Raw genomic sequence first — 15,046 nt, forward strand, 5'->3', positions numbered from 1 at the left:
TTAGCACAGTGTTTTGCAAATAGCATGCTCTTTAGTCTTCTTTCCTTCCTTCCTTCCTTCCTTCCTTCCTTCCTTCCTTCCTCTCTCCCTCCCTTCCTTCCTCTCTCCCTCCCTTCCTTCCTTCCTTCCTTCCTCTCTCCCTCCCTTCCTTCCTTCCTTCCTCTCTCCCTCCCTCACTCCCTTCCTACTTTCTTCCCTCCCTTATCTTGTCTCTTCTGTCTCCCATGCTTCCTTATTCTTCTCAGCAGTTATGTAAAAAAGGGTATTAAAAAAGATAGCCAATAACTAATTTTTAAAAAAATGACACTTACCTTTCATCTTACAATTAATACCGAGCCACCTAGGCACCTCTCTCCCTGATAGCTAATTAAAATTATCCTTTTCTTCTAGTTATTGAACTGACCAGTCATGAAACACAAGACTTATCTTTGGCTCTTTGATTTTTACTGGATCTTTATTTTGTTTGGCAGTAGTAGGAATTTCTTAACACCAAATTTTTTTTTGCTAAGTGAGACAAAGAAGCTACTTTTTAATTTAGAGCCACACTGCAGAAATAGAGAAGAATGGGCACTGAATAACTGAGTACACAAATGACAAACATGCTCAATGTGTAACCCATCCTCTTTCTATAATTTAATATGTGGTTATAAGTCAGGGCTCCCTTTTCCTCTTCCATTGGATTCTCCACTTTGCCCCACTCAATTAAATACTTAGTACCAACTGTGTACTAGAATTCATAGTTATGAAAGGAATCTTAAAGATCACTTAAGTCTAACTTTGTCATTTTGCAGAAGAGAAAACTGAAATCTGAGTAACTTGCCTACAGTTACAGATCTAGTTAGTAATAGAACTTCAGGATGCAGTAACTCTTCCCTGTTTATTTTCTGAAAATTATTTGCTTTTTTTCCCAGCCCTGAGTAAAACAACAGGGCTATCTTTGTTTTTCAGGATGTGTCTGTATCTTGCACTTTATGACATATTCATTTTTTTCTTAGAATTTTTCTTGCATCTCCAGAAAACAATAAACTTTGTGATCCATATTTTCTTCTTTTTTCTAAAAGTTATTTAAAGTTGTGTTTCTATAAGCTTTCAAGCTTAACTATATCACTCTTTGTTGAAGAAAGGATATGATTTGTATACACAGAAAATTTTTTTTGCTTATTACCTCAGGACATGCAGTCTTTAAAAAATTTTAATTTAATTTTTTAATTTAAAAAAATTTTTCCATGGTTACATGATTCTTGTCATCTTCCCTCTTTACTCCCCTCTCTCAGAATTGGCAAGCAATTCCACTGGGTCAAACATTTTTATCACTCAAAACCCATTTTCATTATCATAGTCTTATTTTGTTTTCTACAAGTTTTGCTTCATGCAATTGAATGTTGTCCCTCTATTCTTAATGGGAAGTAGTGATGTTTTTTTTCTTTTCTTTATTAATGCCTTGAAGTCTAAATGCTTTAAAATATTGACTCCTTAGTAATTAAACCATTTGGAGTCCTATTTGGTTTCAGTTCTATTTCTTTTTGATCATATATTTGTTGTTTATATTGTTACCTTGTTTCGTATCTTTCATCCTGAATTACTTTATATGACCTTTCATGTAGTTCTCCAACTTTCTCAAATTTGTTGTTCCTTTTAGTAGTATTCTGTAAAATTTATACCACAGAGTTTGTTCAGAGCTAGTAACTTTCACCAAGAGTGCTAGAATATGATTGGATTAGATATTAAAAACCTAATCGTATTATCATATATAGGGAAATGTAGAACCATTGGTAATTGTTAACAGTATTGCTGTTTTGGGGAACAAGATCTGTGGTTCATAGACTTAATACAGCATAGACGCTTACTTTTTATATTTCGACAATTTACCAAACATTACTTATTTCCAATTAATATGTGAAAAATATTTTTTATTTTGTTTTTTTTAATTCTTGAGGTTCCATACTATAAAATATTGAGATAAATGGCTAATTTTTTAGTAGGCCCTAAGTTTACTATGCTGTCTTTTTATAGATATAGATAACTGTAATTTACTCTGCTATCTTGCTCCATGTGATTTCTGTTTAGTTCCTCTAATTCTTAATGTTATAATAATAGGTAATAAGAATTAAATTCCAAAGATTCTTTTAATTTTCTGTGACTATTTGGTATTTGGGTTGTCTTTTTTGAAAAACATTATTATATTTCTAATGTTATCCTATTTGTTTGGAGGTCAATCTTTCCTCACTCTCAGCCCTATCTGAGCCATTTTTTGAAGATGCAAATATCCCTTTATAATTGTAGTCTCCAGGGCATCACTGACTAACATTTAGTGCTATTTAAAATTTAAATGGATTTTCTTACAAAGGAATTGTTTTTTTTTCTTACTAGAAATCATAGATAAGATGCTTGTAATGGCAACCTTGCCATCCTCCTCATTCCCCTCTTTCCCCCCCAAAGGTTTAAGTTATATTCAGTTTAGTACTTTCTTTTGGGTCTGAAATGAATTTCTTTAACACTGATGAGGCATTTCAATGAATATATTCTCTGTAGGAGTCCAGGCTTATTAATTTTGATATTATTTTAGGAGCACTCAAAAAGCTGACTCTTAAGATTGGTTTCTGTAACCTTGAGTTAAATTGAACCTAAACCCTGACAAATTCCTATCCAGTTCCAGAGATTACACTCTGGAAAACTAATCAGTTATCACAGTCTCCTTATTTTACCAATAATAATCAATTAACATATGTATCAAGCAAACTTAGATACCTTAGGGTATATGGATTTCTGATCTAGGCATTAGCTACATCTGTTGTTTTAGGTTCCAGCAGTTTGTATCTCCTGATGATTATCTCATAATGTTAAATGTCTCAGACCACTTGTCTAATTATCATTTTACCTTCCCCCTATACTGTTGTAACCCCAATAAAAATACCCGTATGCTGCCTAAGTGTTAAGCTCTTGACCACCAGAGCTCTGGACCATCAAAGCTCTTATCCACCAGAGCTTACTCGCCATCTGGCTAACTTATGTTGAAACTTTCTTTGTCTTTGTGTCTTTATTCTCCCCTTATGCTCTCCTTCCCTTAGACTTTAACTCGTAACCCATTTTTCTCTAAGTCCCTGGTTCCCCTTTCTGAGTGTTTTACCCACTAGGAACTTTTGTGCAGCTGCTTGTTGGCTGTAGTTGGTGTCCAACATGAGGCTCGAACTCACGACCCTGAGATTAAGAGTCTCATGCTCAATCAGCTGAGGTAGCGGGCTTGCTTGCTAGAATCTTTGGTATACAGACAAGGATATAGAATACCAGAAGCTAAACTTCAGGCATTGATTAAGGTAATTTTACAAAGTTATCCTGGGTTTCCAGAAGTATGGGTTCTCAATATATGACAATGGGACCTTATTGGAAAGACTTTAAGACAAGGACAAGAAAAGGGACTTAAAATCATGCCATCAGTTTGGCTAACTTGGAATGTAGTTAAGACTGCATTAGAGGCAGAAACTATTCAGAATTCTTTGATCCAACTTGCCTTGCTCTTAGACTTCTTCTAACCTGAATACTTCTTATCTTGTTCCACCTATCCCACTGATTACTTCTTTTTCTTCACAAGATCAAGCTGACTCTCAGTTTGACCTTACCCTAGACACTCAGTGATGGACAAACTTTTTAAAGAGGGGGCCAAAGGAAAGGAAATGCTTATCTGTCAGTCTGTTTCTAAGGCAACTCTTTCAAAGTTTCATTGTATTGTATCTTGCTCATTGTATTCGTCAGATTAGGAATAATGTCCAGGCTTTTATAGAACTATTGGGGGGGCTGTAGTTTGCCCATCACTGCCCTAGAGCCATCTCCTGAGCTACAGCCTTCAAAGGCTGATTCTCTGATTTCACTTACTGCTTCTACACTTTGGCTACTGATCCTCCACCTAAACCAGTGATAGGCAGCCTTTTGAGCTTGCTGTGTCAAAATTCGCCAAAAAAACCGTGCATAACTCGGGTGGTGTGTCACTTTGAGGAAAAAAAACCATAATTTCATGAAATTTATAGTTTAAATAAGAAAAATGTATGATTGTAATATATAATTGTATTTGATAAACCAAAATAGGTTAATTAATATAGGTAGAATTGTCATCTGTAGTGCACAGAGTGTCTACACTACACCACAGCAAATGTTTCAATCCTTGACATGTGGCCTCATACTTCTTGTGTCATCAAAAATGGCTTTGTGTGTCAGTGCTGACATGAGTGTCATAGGTTTGCCATCACCAACCCAAGTTAACCACTCCACTTTCTTTTTTTTCCTGCTTTGACTGATTCTATTCCTCTTCCATCTTACTCATTTCTGGTAGAGCCAATGGGCTTACTAACACTTTACTTATTCCTCCCCCACCATATACAGCTTCTCTTGACTCTGATGAGCTTACTAGTGCTCAGCCCACACTTCCTCCTCCACCTCTACTCAGTACTAATTTGCAGGGTTACAATCAGCCAAACCCTAGAGGAGAAAGCAGATAAATCAGCTTTTCCAACAGGAATTAGGGATAATCTGGGGAATGCAGAAGTAAACCTAGAAAAGCAAAAAGATGTTGAATTCCAAACTGTTAAAGCTCTCATGAATAGTGTAATTTAGTATGGTAATGCAGCTAGTGACACCATGGCCTGCTGATAGACATGATTAGCCAGCAATCTCTACTGCCAGATTTTTGGTATGAACTAGCTGAATCTGTGCTTAATGCCAAAGATTTCATGATAAGGAAGTTATTTTTTTCAGGAATTATGTGAGGAACAAGCTAGAACATGTAAATATTACCTATTATGAATTAACTGGCACAGTTAATAGGCAATTGTTATATTCAGAACAAACCTTTAATCAAATTGGGCTAGCTGCTAAAAGAGCATGGCAAATTGTAGCTAAAAAAATGTAATGCTACAGATTTCTTTGAGGAGACAATTCCTCACCAAAAGGCTATAAAAGCATGCCAAGACACAAAAACTTTAGACCACAAGAATCTGATGGCAGATCGATTTAAAAAGACAAAACATGTCTTTCTGTTTTGTCTGGCACAAAGTACAAAGTTGAACATTTTAAACGATCCTGTCCCAAATTAAATCTGAGGTGGTCTCCTAAATTTTTCAAAGAGTGTCCCAAAGTACAGCATTGGGCCTCACCATGTCTCCCGAGAACACAGGCTAGGACAGCCACAACCAAACAGCATTTAAACTGTTTGGAGAGGGCCAGCCTTGAGCCCCTTATAAATCCGGGGCACCAGAGAAAAGTCTTTGACTCCGCAAAAATTTAAACCAGGCAGAAATTTTACTCTGACACAAAAGGCAAAAGGCTTCCTGTTATCATTGGAACTGATTGCATATGAACTGGGGATCTGGGAGACTGTAGTATATTCACTCTATCCAGATCAGATTCAAAGAATTTGACCCATCTATTGTTTAAGAGTAGAAGCCTCACTTCTCTGGGACTAAAAACTTGCCCTGAGGTCATTGGTAAAAATAGTAAGGGAGAGATACTAGTCAGGACCAAAGCCTTTCAGATTTTTCCAATTTGAAATGACAAAAAAACACCTGATTATATTTCCAAATAGATCTTTGCTATATGCAGGAGTTAGTGTGAAGTCAACTTTAAAATCAAACAGCTCAAATTCATATTGGACACAGAAAATTACTAAGAAAAAACTGATTGTTATCTTATGTAAAAAGTAAGAAAATTTCTGTTATTTTTCATATATCATGGACTCTTTGGACAAGAGATATTTTATCTTCAATGAGGTTAATATTAACTATAAGCTATAAACAAAAGGACTTTTTTTTGCTTTTAATTACATCTAAAGCTAGATTCAGTGATCCAATCACCTGGCTTGCTTCTAAACCTATTTGGATCTTAAAAGAAAAGTTACTCCAGCAGATTGATAATTAATCCTGCCTTTGAGGATGGCAGTTTTTACCTTGTGTCAAAAGCTTGTGCCACAAGTGCTGGAATTAGTCAACAGAAAATTTAAAACTCAGTACAGCTGTCTGCATGAAAAACCTAAATTGGTAAATAGTTCAGAGAAAATTCAGATTGATCCAATTTTTAAACATTTAGGAACAATTGTTTATCAACAGGGCATTAGGCCACAGCAAATAGAAATTAGTATAAATTGTTTGAAAAACTTGAATGATTTTCAGGAACTTTTAGATGAGATTAATTGGCTTAGACATTTTTTAAAAATTTAACACAGCGGGGCAGCTGGGTAGCTCAGTGGATTGAGAGCCAGGCCTAGAGATGGGGGTCCTAGGTTCAAATCCGGCCTCAGACACTTCCCAGCTGTGTGACCCTGGGCAAGTCACTTAACCCCCATTGCCTTAAAAAAAAAAATTTAACACAGGAGAGCTACCAGATTCATTTGATACTTTAAGAAAAAATTGTGCACTCTCCTCAATTAGAGAGATTTCACCTGAGAATGAGAAAAAATTGCAGACTCCTGAAAAAGCTTTATATAAAAAACAAATTCTTTAGAATTGATCATGTTCAAACTTTTGTAGACTCAATTTTAAAGATGACATGCTCTTATTGATGCATTGCATCAAAGTGAGCACATTATTGGATGGATTCAAATTTTTCCACAGTAGATAGAGTGACTTATTAGTTGTTTAAAATTGGCAGTTACTGCTTAATCAGATTACAAAAATTAGTTCCGATACTGATGTTATTCTTATCACAATGGCACAAAAACAAGCTCAAATGTCAGTGTCTATATTGGCAAAGGTACTTAGTAAATATTCCTAGTACCAAAATCTTGCAAATTATGAATTTAACTCAAGGTTATAGAAACCAATCTTAAGAGTCAGCTTTTTGAGTGCTCCTAAAATAATATCAAAATTAATAAGCCTGGACTCCTACATTCTCCCTTTTTAGTGTAGGGCTAGATAAAGATTTGGTAATCATATACTTAAGAGATGATAATTGGGCCTATTGAAGCAGATGAAATCATAGAGAGACCGGGAAGGATGCTTAGTGCCTGCATCTGAAAAGGCACTGTGCTCTGTGAGCAAAGCAGAATTTCAGTATCTCAAAAGAAATATAAGATGTACAAATTTAGCCATTTTCATTCTAAATGTTCATTGGCCTATTTATACTCAGGCTGTGATAGAGACTTCTGAGCTTGTATTGATTTGATACGCCATAGCTGTACACAATGTATGTTGATCTGAACATAATGATGTCATTTTTGTCCTCTTCAAAAATGGGGCAACGACCAAGTATAGAGGGGAGAATGAGAAATATGCAGTTAGATAGAAAGGAAGAAAGCGAAGAGAAATAGTATTATGGAAAAGCAGAGAGAAAAAAATATTTCTTATTCCTGATATGATGCTAGATAAATGTGATATTATCGTTTTTATTGGAGTTTTGTAGAAAAGCCAACAATGCCATGTTTCTAATAAGATGAATAAAACTTTGCTTAGTGGGAGTGTATGTGTGTATGCACATTCATATTTCAATAAAATTACCCTTTTCTTTGAAAAATATAAAAGTATGTCAATAAATTTTTGGTTCATATATAAGCTATCAGAAGTACTGAAGGAAATCATAGAATTCACAATGGAAGAAGCAGTGTTAATAATGAAAGAAAATTTATATTCATCTAAAACCTTTTGCTGAACTCTGGACGATACTTAAGATCTATAAGAAGCATTCATCTAGCTTACTCTTAAATCAATAATTAAATCCACAGATATTTATTTAATACCTGCTATGTGCCATACATTCTTCTAAGTGGTGGGGAGATAAAGGCAAAATGCAACAGTTCTTACCCATAAGAAGATTCTTTTGCAGGGGAGACATAGACATATAAAAGTAATATGCAAAATACATACAAAACAAGTATAAGCTAACTGCTTGTCAGAGTAGAAATCAGGAAAGACTATGTAGAAGGGAATGTGACCTGAACTTTGAAGGAAACTTAGAACTATAGATGGGACAACATGAGAAGAGACTTCTTTCAAGGCACAGGGGATTGCTTATACAAAGATAGGAGAAGATAGTGTAATTGGTAAGGCATTATTGAGTATGAGTGGATGAAGTTAAAAATTCTTGAAGTTTTGATATGACACTGGGATAGTTGTCCTTATAATAAACCAAAGAGTATTATATTATTCATACAAGTTTTTCCATTATTATCCATTTGTTCAATCTTGATTTAAGCATTTTTGCTGTATTGTCTTTTAAGCTACCAAAACTGATAAATTTTAAGATGTAAATAAAAAAGTTCAAAATTAAATCTTTAAACAATTTTATTTCTTTCTCATGCTTTTCCCTCCCATTTAAATAACATTATCTGAATGTAAAAAAAAAAATCAGTGTACATGTAACCATGTTAAAAATGAATATTAATAAATGTTTAAAAAAATCAGTGTAATTCTTTAAAGGGTCATGCCTTAGATTATTAAACAACTAAACTTTTAGCTCATGTTTAATTTGAACACAGAATATTTCAAGATTTCATTTATCCTTTATATACCACTCCTAACAATTTAAGGAGTGTTGTTTAATAAGGGATGCTTAATTGATTTGTTAAGGAAAGGTTTTATGGAAAACTATAACTCTTCATAAACCGTTTTCTTCCACTTGTATTAAACACCCCTTTCGTTAAATACCATGTTGTTTTTTTTTTTTTATTTTAGATTTCTTGCCTAGAGAGGAGGTCTCTAACTAGAAAACCCCCGTCATTCTGTTTTATATTGATTTATCCAATTTTGTAAAAGACTTGTGAAATGGAATGGTTAATTTGATGTGATTTCTTTTTGTAGGCTACAGAAAGTGAGATAGGAGATGTGGATTTAACAGGTCTCCCTGAAGCACCTGTTGATTCTGAGGATGAAGAAGAGGAAGATGAAGATATTGATCGAACAGCTGATCCATTACTGGGGAGAGATCTTGTCCGAGAATGTCTGGAAAAGGAGCCTGCAGATAAAACTGATGATGACATTGGTAGGATGCATAATATGTCAATTAATCATCTTAAAGCTTAAGATTGCTTAGAACTTTCTTCTTCCTTTATATCTTTATATGATCAATAAATCTTTAAAACTCCAGTAGTATAGTATTTTGTTTCCCCAACTTTCTTATAATGTGCTATATCATAGTTATGTTAGGGAAAGTTCCTTCATTTAACTTTCCAAATATATTACTTAATATCATCATATTAATTTGAATCAGTTAAAGATTGCCATAGTTTGTCTTAGAGCCACATATTGCAGGACTCTGTATTAGAAGATGGACTGCAGATGATACTGATTTTGATATATGCATCAGTGCCTCCCGGAAAGATTTCTGTATTTATGCATTCAAATTGTAGTCAAAGCTTTTTAAACTTAGCTAGACTTAGTCCATTTTATCCAAGAAAAGAAACTCTTTAATGAATACTTAATAGATAACATTTTATAGCACTTTAAGATTTGCAAAGCATTTATATACTTTTTTTTTACCTTAGTCACAACCACTCTATATTTAGTATAGTACCTGGACTGTGGGTGTTATTATAATTTTATTTTTATGATAACATCCATTGTCCAGGTACTATAGTCCAGGGACTAGTCCATGATCACATAGATAGTACATGTTGGAGGTAGTAGTTCACTTAGTTCTTTTTTCTTTTTTTTTTTTTTTAATTTAGATCTTTCTGACTAGATCTAGCACTTGATTTTTTGTATTCTTTTTTTCTGAATGAAGAAGGAATACATTTTGGTTATTTAGCCATAACATAGTCTTTGAAATATAGTCAATTCTCAATGAATTATTTCTAAGTCGATTGTCATAGTGCAGATTGTCTGGACCAGATAAAGCTTTAAATTTCTTATTTGTGTTGTTTCTAACTGTTTAATTTGGTACATTTTCATATAAAAGTGGTCTTTTATTCTAGCCCAGTGGTTCCCAACCTTTGACCTCCTTTTGTGGGTAGTGAAATTGTTAGAAAAATTCTTTCATTAAGTGAATCTGTATAAGAAATAAATATATTTTCTCTAGACAGAATAATCTGTCTCCCACATATATTTATTGCTATTTCCAAATATATAAAGCTGCTGTTGTGATGACTAAAATACACATTTAAAAGCATTACCAAATTCATAGCAATTTTTTGACATCATGTATTGTCTTAGTCAACAGTTACTAATAGTACAACTTGATATCATGTAAATCCATCAATTTTTTTTTATGCTAAAAACAGGTCCTCAAACTTGACAAGGCAATAAGAGCTAGCATAGATGGCTTTTTAAAGCAGATCACCCCAGAGAAGGTATGAACCAATAATCTTGGAGAGAGGCCAGCTCTGCTTTGGGAGGTGGGGTGCTTTGTATCAGATTTGAGAGGCAGATACTGTCTTTAATAGATGAAAGAAGAGCTCAACTGGGTCCCAAGTTTGGGAATTTGGACAGCTCCAGAGTTCAGATGATTTCATTTGTTTTTGAAGGGTTGTGAATTCCCAGATCATCTTTTATACCTGTGTCCACATGTAAGTATTAAACAATATTGTAGTGCCAAAGAGAAAGGATTTTTTGATTGTGTCATTTAAAAAATACTCTACTATGTTCTTCTTTTAGCACAAAAAATCAGGAGCTGACTAAGAATTTTAAGCTAGTATTAAACTTGGGCTACTATCTTAAAAATGTAAGACATTACTGTTGTCATATCAGTATTTCATTTTCCTTCTAGAGCAATTATTGGAAATTATGCATCAGCTCCCTGCCTTTGCAAATATGACTATGTCTGTAAGAAGAGAACTTTGCTCAGTTATGATCTTTGAAGTGGTAGACCAGGCTGGAGCTATCATTCTTGCAGATGGACAAGAAGTAAGTTGTGGTGAATAAATATTTCTTATATGTTAATGAAATGACTTAACATATCTAGAAATTAGGTTTTGAAATTTTTGCCAAGTTGAAATGTGTAGTCTTTTGTCTGCTAGTTTTAGCATTTTTTTTACATTTTGAAAATATTAGTTGGGTTTTGAGCATTTCATTTGTTACAGAGAAGAGTTTTTTCTTCCTTTCTGTTGATTTAGGTTTTACTTCTGTGTTTGGGGCACAGAGTTTACTGCTTCAGTCTTTTTTTTTTTTTTTTAAACCCTTACCTTCCGTCTTGGAGTCAATACTGTGTATGGGCTCCAAGGCAGAAGAGTGGTAAGGGCTAGGCAATGGGGGTCAAGTGACTTGTCCATGGTCACATAGCTAGGAAGTGTCTGAGACTAGATTTGAAACCAGGACCTCTAGAATCTCTAGGTCTGGCTCTCAATCCACCGAACTACCCAGCTGCCCCCACTGCTTCAGTCTTAACTTGAATAAGAGAACTTAATGAAGTATCATGTTGCAGAAAAAGATCTAGATTTGGGATCAGAGTCCCTGGGTTTGAATACTAGAATCTCTTTGGCCATGGACAAATTTTTAAAGTTTCTATGGAATAGATTGGAGGCCTTTCTAACATTGTAAATTATATTTTAAGATTACTTGGGCTGTGACATAAAATGATGGCTTAGAAAGGGAAGAGACAGAAAGACTAAGAATTGTCCTCAGCCTTATCCTTTAAACAAAAAAAATTTTTTTTATGAATTCCAGACAAAGTGTACTACTTGCTGTTCGATACCCAATACTTTTATATTCCCTTTGTAGCACTTTGCACAGGCTATCCTTTCTTCTTCCCTCTTAGAATCTCAAATTCCTTTGAAGATTCAATTTAAATGCTGCTTCTTCCACGAAGACTGACCTTTCACCTACTTTCGAGCATATTGTGTATCCCTCTCATCCAACCAAAATTACTTTGTAAATAATTTATATTTATTTTGTTATGTACACATTATCTTTTCCCCCACTAAAATATAAACTCCTTAAAGATAGGGACTATTTTCTTTTTTGACTTGAAATCTGGTGCCTGGAACACAAGAGGTGCTTAATGAATATTTGTTGAAGTCCTTGACTGGAAGCATATGATGGGTCACACAAACTTGGGAAGAACAGATAATTGGTTAGAACACAATCAACTCTTCGATATTAAATATCCAGAAAGTTCCTGACTGGAATGATAGTCCAAATCTAGCAAGATGTACCTTTTCCCTCCTTCAGAACCAGGTAAAGAGATAGAAAGGGTCCAGGTAAAGAGGTAGAAAATTGAACAGAGAATAATAATTTTGAGGTGGAATTCTTTTGTACTGAGAAACAGAACTAACAGTAACAGAACTAATCAGATAATTGGCTTTTTGTTATATTGATGTTTTTAGAACAAAACATAAAGAGGACATGGGCCAGCCTGTGACATAGTTATCTAGAAACTTCCATCTAGGAAATAGCCAACCCAGTTATCCTGCTCTGAGTGGCCAGTATATATTGTACTTTACACTTTTATAATTAGAAGTCAAGAAAAGAAGGTTGTGCACTTTATAGATGCACTGATATATTGTAAAACATTTCTCTTACCTCCATCCTCCCATACTTTATTGAATGCTCCCTTAATGAGTTATTGACATATAGATGTAATCAATACATTTCTTTGTAACCACAAAATTTAATGGTTCTACATTTAGAGATTCATTTATCACTTTGGCTGTTGCTTTTCCATGTGTGTTCTTTTTTTTTAACATTTATTAATATTTATTTTTTAGAAAAGTTAATATGGTTACATAATTCATGCTCTTACTTTCCCCTTAAACCCCGTAGCACCACCCCCTGCCATGGCCAATGAGTATTTCCACTGGTTTTAAGATGTGTCATTTATCAAGACCTATTTCCATATTGTTGATAGTTGCATTGGTGTGGTAGTTTCGAGTCTACATCCCCAATTATGTCCGCTTCAACCCATGTGGTCAAGCAGTTGTTTTTCTTCTGTGTTTCCACTCCTGTAGTTCTTCCTCCGAGTTTGGGTAGCATTCTTTTCCATAAATCCCTCAGAATTGTCCTGGGTCATTGCATTGCTGCTAGTATAGAAGTCCATTACATTCTATTTTACCACAGTGTATTAGTCTCTGTGTACAATGTTCTTCTGGCTCTGCTCCTTTCGCTCTGCATCAATCCTGGAGGTCTTTCCAGTTCACATGGAATTCCTCCAGTTTATTATTCCTTTGAGCACAATAATATTCCATCACCAGCATATACCACAATTTGTTCGGCCATTCCCCAGTTGAAGGGCATACCCTAATTTTCCAGTTTTTTGCCACCACAAAAACCACGGCTATAAATATTTTTGTACAAGTCTGTTTATCTATAAACTCTTTGGGGTACGAACCCAACAATGGTATGGCTGGATCAAAGGGCAGGCATTCTTTTATAGCCCTTTGAGCATAGTTCCAAATTGCCAGCCAGAATGGTTGGATCAGTTCACAACTCCACCAGCAATGCATTAATGTCCCAATTGTGCCACATCCCCTCCAGCATGCATTACTCTCCCCTTCTTTCATTTTAGCCAATCTGCTAGGTGTGAGGTGATACCTCAGAGTTGTTTTGATTTGCATTTCTCTAATTATTAGAGATTTAGAACACTTTCACATGTGCTTATTGATACTTTTGATTTCTTTACCTGAAAATTGGCCATTCATGTCTCTTGCCATTTATCAATTGGGGAATGGCTTGATTTTTTATACAATTGGTTTAACTGCTTGTATATTTGAGTAATTAGACCACTGCAGAGTTTTTTGTTATAAAGATTTTTTCCCAATTTGTTGTATCCCTTCTGATTTTGGCTACATTGTTTTTGTTTGTACAAAAGCTTTTTAGTTTGATATAATCAAAATAATTTATTTTACATTTTGCAATTTTCTCTAACTCTTGCTTGGTTTTAAAATCTTTCCTTTCCCAGAGATCTGACAAGTAAACTACTCTATGTTCACTTAACTTATTTATAGTTTCCCTCTTTATATTCAAGTCATTCACCCATTCTGAATTTATCTTGGTGTAGGGTGTGAGATGTTGATCTAAACCTATTCTCTCCCATATTGCTTTCCAAATTTCCCAGCAGTTTTTGTCAAATAGTGGATTCATGTCCCCAAAGTTGGGCTCTTTGGGTTTATCATACACTGTCTTGCTGATGTCACCTACCCCTAGTCTACTCCACTGATCCTCCCTTCTGTCTCTTAGCCAGTACCATACCGTTTTGAGGATCTCTGCTTTATAGTATAGTTTAATATCTGGTACTGCTAGGCCCCCTTCCTTCACATTTTTTTTTTCATTATTTCCCTTGATATTCTTGATCTTTTGTTATTCCAAATGAACTTTATTATAGTTTTTCCTAATTCAGTAAAAAAGTTTTTTGGTAGTTGGATAGAGATGGTGCTAAATAGGTAAATTAATTTAGGTAGAATGTTCATTTTTATTGTGTTAGCTCGTCCTACCCACGAGCAATCAATATTTTTCCAATTGTTTAGATCTAGTTTTAATTGTTTGGAAAGTGTTTTGTAGTTATTTTCATATAATTGCTGTGTTTGTTTTGGTAGATAGATTCCTAAATATTTTATATTGTCTAGGGTGATTTTAAATGGTGTTTCTCTTTCTACCTCTTGCTGCTGTGATGTGTTGAAAATAAATAGAAATGCTGATGATTTATGTGCATTTATTTTGTATCCTGCTACTTTGTTAAAGTTGTTGATTATTTCTACAAGCTTCTTAGTTGATTCTCTAGGATTTTTTAAGTAGACCATCATATCATCTGCAAAGAGTGATAGCTTAGTCTCCTCCTTGCCTATTTTAATACCTTCAATTTCTTTTTCTTCTCTAATTGCTACTGCTAGTGTTTCTAGTACTATGTTGAATAATAGAGATGGTAATGGGCTTCCTTGTTTAACACCTGATCTTATTGGAAAGGCTTCTAATTTATCCCCATTGCATATGATACTTGTTGATGGTCTTAGGTATATACTGTTTATTATTTTTAGGAAAGGTCCTTCTATTCCTATACTTTCCAGGGTTTTCAATAGGAATGGATGCTGTATTTTGTCAAAGGCTTTTTCAGCATCTGTTGAGATAATCATGTGATTTTTGTTTGTTAGATTGTTGATATGGTCAATTATGTGGATGGTTTTCCTAATGTTGAACCATCCTTG

The 15,046-nt window shown here is 34.4% G+C and overlaps 1 protein-coding gene across 4 annotated transcripts in view; it reads left to right on the forward strand.

Annotated features, from left to right (window-relative positions):
• Positions 1–15,046, forward strand: part of RAPGEF6 (Rap guanine nucleotide exchange factor 6) — a 238,818-nt gene that overhangs the window by 125,227 nt on the left and 98,545 nt on the right. For all 4 annotated transcript variants that reach the window (XM_044664679.1, XM_044664676.1, XM_044664678.1 and 1 more), the window contains exons 8-9: positions 8,778–8,958; positions 10,681–10,817. In XM_044664679.1, the coding sequence (XP_044520614.1) occupies positions 8,778–8,958; positions 10,681–10,817 (318 nt within the window). The remainder of the gene's footprint in view (positions 1–8,777; positions 8,959–10,680; positions 10,818–15,046) is intronic.

This window comes from Gracilinanus agilis, chromosome 2, assembly GCF_016433145.1.
Source record: "Gracilinanus agilis isolate LMUSP501 chromosome 2, AgileGrace, whole genome shotgun sequence".
Classification (NCBI taxonomy): Eukaryota; Metazoa; Chordata; class Mammalia; order Didelphimorphia; family Didelphidae; genus Gracilinanus; species Gracilinanus agilis.